The 4,484-nt window shown below is 44.0% G+C and overlaps 1 protein-coding gene across 1 annotated transcript in view; it reads right to left on the minus strand.

Annotated features, from left to right (window-relative positions):
• The window catches only part of HYDIN (HYDIN axonemal central pair apparatus protein), a 342,406-nt gene that overhangs the window by 38,825 nt on the left and 299,097 nt on the right, over positions 1–4,484 (minus strand). Inside the window, 2 exon segments of the mRNA XM_007462964.1 lie at positions 1,647–1,807; positions 4,028–4,246. Coding sequence (XP_007463026.1) covers positions 1,647–1,807; positions 4,028–4,246 — 380 coding nt within the window.

Consider the following 4,484-nt stretch of genomic DNA (forward strand, 5'->3'; position numbering starts at 1 on the left):
CTCTTCCCAGTTTTAGGGGAGAAGTAGGAGCTGAGAGTTGCGGTGGGGCAGTAGGTCTAAAGGTGGGCTTTAGGGGTTAGATTCCCATTATCCCGCCCAGGTAGACCATGTAGCTGTGCCTGAAGTCAAGTGCTTTGGCCTCAGGGGCTTGTGTGAATTTATGATGAGCACTGGTCTTTATCCTAAAGCAAATTTTTATAAAGAGGAGAAATCTCAGTGGAACAGAATACTTTTAGTAAAAACTCATTCTTGGTTTAGGTCCAGGAGTGAACAAATGCTCTGTAAAGGGCCAGATAGTAAGGTTTTTGGCTTTGCGTGCCAGAGATTTCTGCAGCAACTGCTCCCTCTGCTGTGGAAGTGCAGAAGCAGCCGTGGACGATAATAAACAGACGGGCACAGCTGTGTGTCCACATAACTGTATCTATAAAAATAAGCAGCTGGCTGGGTTTGGTCCACGGGCCAGAGTTTGCCAACCCCTGCTGTAGGTGAAATGGCCGTCAGCAGAAGATCCCACTTCCTGCTTCCTACCGTCTGGTTCTATAATAATTTGAGAGGACGCCTTAAGTGCCACAAATGCAGAAAGAGTTGAACAAGTTAATTACTAATTTTTACAATGCAGAAATGTCAGTGGCTTTTACACTTTTGTGTTTGTAATTCTCAAAGAATAGTCACAGGCTTTCTCTCTGTCTATGTTGCTCTCTCTGCCTGAAGGCCCTTTTTCTTACTTCCTCACCTGGCCATCTCCTATTTCTCCTCCAAAGTTCAGCTGGGCCACCACTTTGTCCACACTTGTCTCTCCCTATATCTTGGTCTGCTTTAGGTATGCTTCCTGCAAACCCAGAGCCCTGTACTGCAACCATCAGTTGAACTATTTTCACCCATTCCCCCAACACCCACTACGAGCTCTTTGAGAGCAGGACCCACAGCATCCTTGTATCACCTGAGTGTGGATAAAGGGTTAACATAACCCTTTCTCCTTCTAAGGACAATTTCAACTTTGAATTAATTTTCTAGTTCTGTTTCCGTGGAAGCCTGGTAAGAGAGAAATGTCAGCCATATTATTAGACAACTTTGTTTATAGTAAAAATGACCCCTGATTGGTAACTTGCTTTGGGCTGGACTGGGAAGAATTGTGATTCCCTGGAGGGAGGCCATAGCACTGGGGTTCTCTGAGTGTAGTGACTCCTGTAACTGGGCATGTCCCTTGCAGAGATCCTGGAAGCTATAGCCATGGAGTGGTTACGAGAAATGTTGGCTTCTGTTGGTCACGGCCTTCTAAGCTAACATGGACCCCATGTCCGCTAGCGTAGGTATTGTCCAAGCTGTCACCTGGGGCAGGGGCAACAGGAATAGTTCCTGGGTGGTGATACGGGCTGTTGCAAGGACTGTTCCCACCGAAGCCCACTGCCTGATGCCACCTTCCTGGTAAGACTGTGTTTCCAGGTCTACATCTTGATTTCAAGTGTGAACTTCAATAGTTTTGTGGGTCTGAATGTTTCATTGGACCTACAAAGACCCTCTGGTGTGCAGATGTGATGTCTGGTCTATGCTGTCGTGGACACTGAATAAATGTTTGATGAGGGAGCCAGTGAATGATGGAGTGAAAGAACTTCTCTGAGAGTGTCAGGAGGCTTTTGATGACTCACTCAAACACTCGGGTCTGGTGAACCAGTGTCTCCTTAAAGTGCACATCGCTCGTCTGGCACTTGTATGAAGCGAAATTCACGTGGGCACTGATCTGCAGCTGCAGTTCTTGGTAGTTTTCTTCTAGTACTGAGTAAGCAGGCTCAGGATCCGTCTCTATCACCTGTAACAAAGGCAGCCGTGTCCTCAGTGATGCAGAGACACCTGCCTCACAGGAATAATGGGGAGATAAAACAGTGCTTCCTTCTACCCAGGCAAATGAGAACCAACTCACAGATTCAAGTTCCAGAAGAAATGATGAGGCCAAACCTAAAATGACTCAGAAATAGGAAAGGAAAAAATTGAACCAGAAATTACTGAGAGCATCACGACTGCACAGGCATGAGTTTTGGGGTCAGATACGCTCCAAGAAAGTAGAATAAAGGAAATCATAAAGGTAGGAATAGATAATAATGAAACAGAAAATAAATCCAAAACAGAGAGGACCAGTGAAACTAAAAGCTGTTTATTTGAAAAGATTTAGAAAACCTGTGGTGAGAATGATCAAGAAGAAAAAAAGAGAAAATACACATAACCAATATCATAAATGAAAAGGGAGATATCACCATCCATCCTACAGACATTTAAACAGACGATAAGAAAATACTGTGAATAATTTTATGAAGATGCATATGAAAACTTAGTTGAAGGGAAAATTCCTAGAAGGATAATTTAATAAAACGGACTCAAAAACAAATTAAAAAAACCTAGAGTCTTATTTCTATTAAAGAAAATGAATGGTAGTAAAAAAAAAAAATCTTTAAAAAGACCTAAATAGAGAGATATACCTCGCTAATGGAAAGGATGAATTAATGTTATAAAATTATCAATCCTTCCTAAACTGATTTATAGATACAATCCAATTCCAATCAAGTTTCCATCAGGGTTTTCACAGTACTTGTTTAAATGGATTCAAAAATTATTTAGAAAAATAAAGGACCAAGAATAAGCAAAATACTTCAGAATAAAACAATATGGAGATAATCATGAAAAGATTCATTAAAGTCAAAATGTGAGCGATAAATATGGCAAGCACATTTGCAGACAAAGACAGGAATAAAAGAGTTTATCAAAAATAAAATGACTAATACTCTTATTTTTCCAAGATAATACCCAAGTGCTTTCCAAAGTGGGCTGTACCAATTTATACTCCTACTAGCAAAGAGCCACTTTGGAAATGCTTGGGCATTTTCTTGGAAAGCTGAGCATTCACACATTCTGTGACTCAGCAATTCCACTTCCTGTGACTCAGTTTAGGAATATAAACTCTTGCAAATGAACACCGTGTGACATGAACTATAATGCTCACAGAAACACTGTCCACAGTAGCAAAACCCAACTAATTTTCAAAAGAAGAATGGATAAATAATAATGCAATTCTGTATAGCAGGGACATGGGTGTGCTACAGCCGCCTGCAACAATACAGATGACCACACGCAATGACCTTTAAAAAAAATAAAGTTAAAAACTACACCTGAACAATATGCCTTTTAGAATGCATAGGTTAATTTTAAAAAGAAATAAAAACAAAAATCAAGGGAATGAGATCCCAGGGTAGTGACCACGTCTTAGAGACAGGCAGGGGTGGGATGGCTGAGAACCACCCAGGTAATCCTGGTTGTACTTCCTGTGTTGGGTGTGGGTTCGTCCCTGTTTATTATATTATTAAAAAGAAACCAACGAAGGGATAATTAAAGGAGGGGCACACATGGACCAAAGATGAGATTCTGATGCGAGCAAGAGATTATAATTAACTTAATTCTGGACACTGAGGGGAAAAAGGAAGTAGTTAAAAGACTAGCCATGAGGTTTCTGAAGAAGAAAAAGGTGGGAGGATTTGCTCAACTAGAAACTAGATATCAAGACTTAAATGAGAGGGACTTCCCTCGCGGTCCAGTGACTAAGACTCCGAGCTCCCAATGCAGGGGGCCCGGGTTCGATCCCTGTTCAGGGAACTAGATCCTGCACACCACAAATGAAGATCCCGCACGCCGCAACTGAAGATCCCACAAGCCACAACGAAGATCCTGCATGCGGCAACGAAGATCTTGCATGCTGCAGCTAAGACCCGGTGCAGCCAAATAAATAAATAAATAATAATTTAAAAAAACTTCAATGAAAGCTCTACCAATTAAGGTGTGTGGTTTGTGTGGTCCATGTAGTGTGGATGGCAGGTGGCTTGCTTGGAAGTTCAGTTCGCCGCTTTGGAAACCCAGGTCAGGTGGAACAGGGACCATTTCCTTTTTCCATGAAAGAAGGAAATGATGAGACACTGAGCTTGAGGGCAGGAGGCATCCAAGCACGGCAGGCCTGGCCAGACTGGGGCTTGGTGTCCCTACTCACTTTTCGTTTTGTAGCGAAAGTCCCGGGCATGTTTCTGAGCACATCCACCCACTTGACCGTGCGCATGCGGTCGTCCCAGTCGGGGACCTGGTCTGCAGGGAGCTGAAACATGATCTTGGAGAGCTTGCACTTGATCCCCACCTTCTGCAGGTTGATGGGCACATCTGACTTCATGGTCACCGCTATGTCCTTGGCACAGCCAGGGTGGAGGTGGCCCACCTGGGGAAGAGCCTTGTGTTAGTATTTTGGGGAGTTCAATCCTGAGGACTCTTGATGCCTCATGGTGCCACTCTAGGGGCAGGGTCAAAAGTCTTGGCAAGGGCTTCCCTGGTGGCGCAGTGGTTGAGAGTCTGCCTGCCGATGCAGGGGACGCGGGTTCGTGCCCTGGTCCGGGAAGATCCCACGTGCCGCGGAGCGGCTGGGCCCGTGAGCCATGGCCGCTGAGCCTGCGCATCTG

The sequence above is a fragment of the Lipotes vexillifer genome, unplaced genomic scaffold (assembly GCF_000442215.2).
Source record: "Lipotes vexillifer unplaced genomic scaffold, Lipotes_vexillifer_v1.1 scaffold70, whole genome shotgun sequence".
NCBI lineage: Eukaryota > Metazoa > Chordata > Mammalia > Artiodactyla > Lipotidae > Lipotes > Lipotes vexillifer.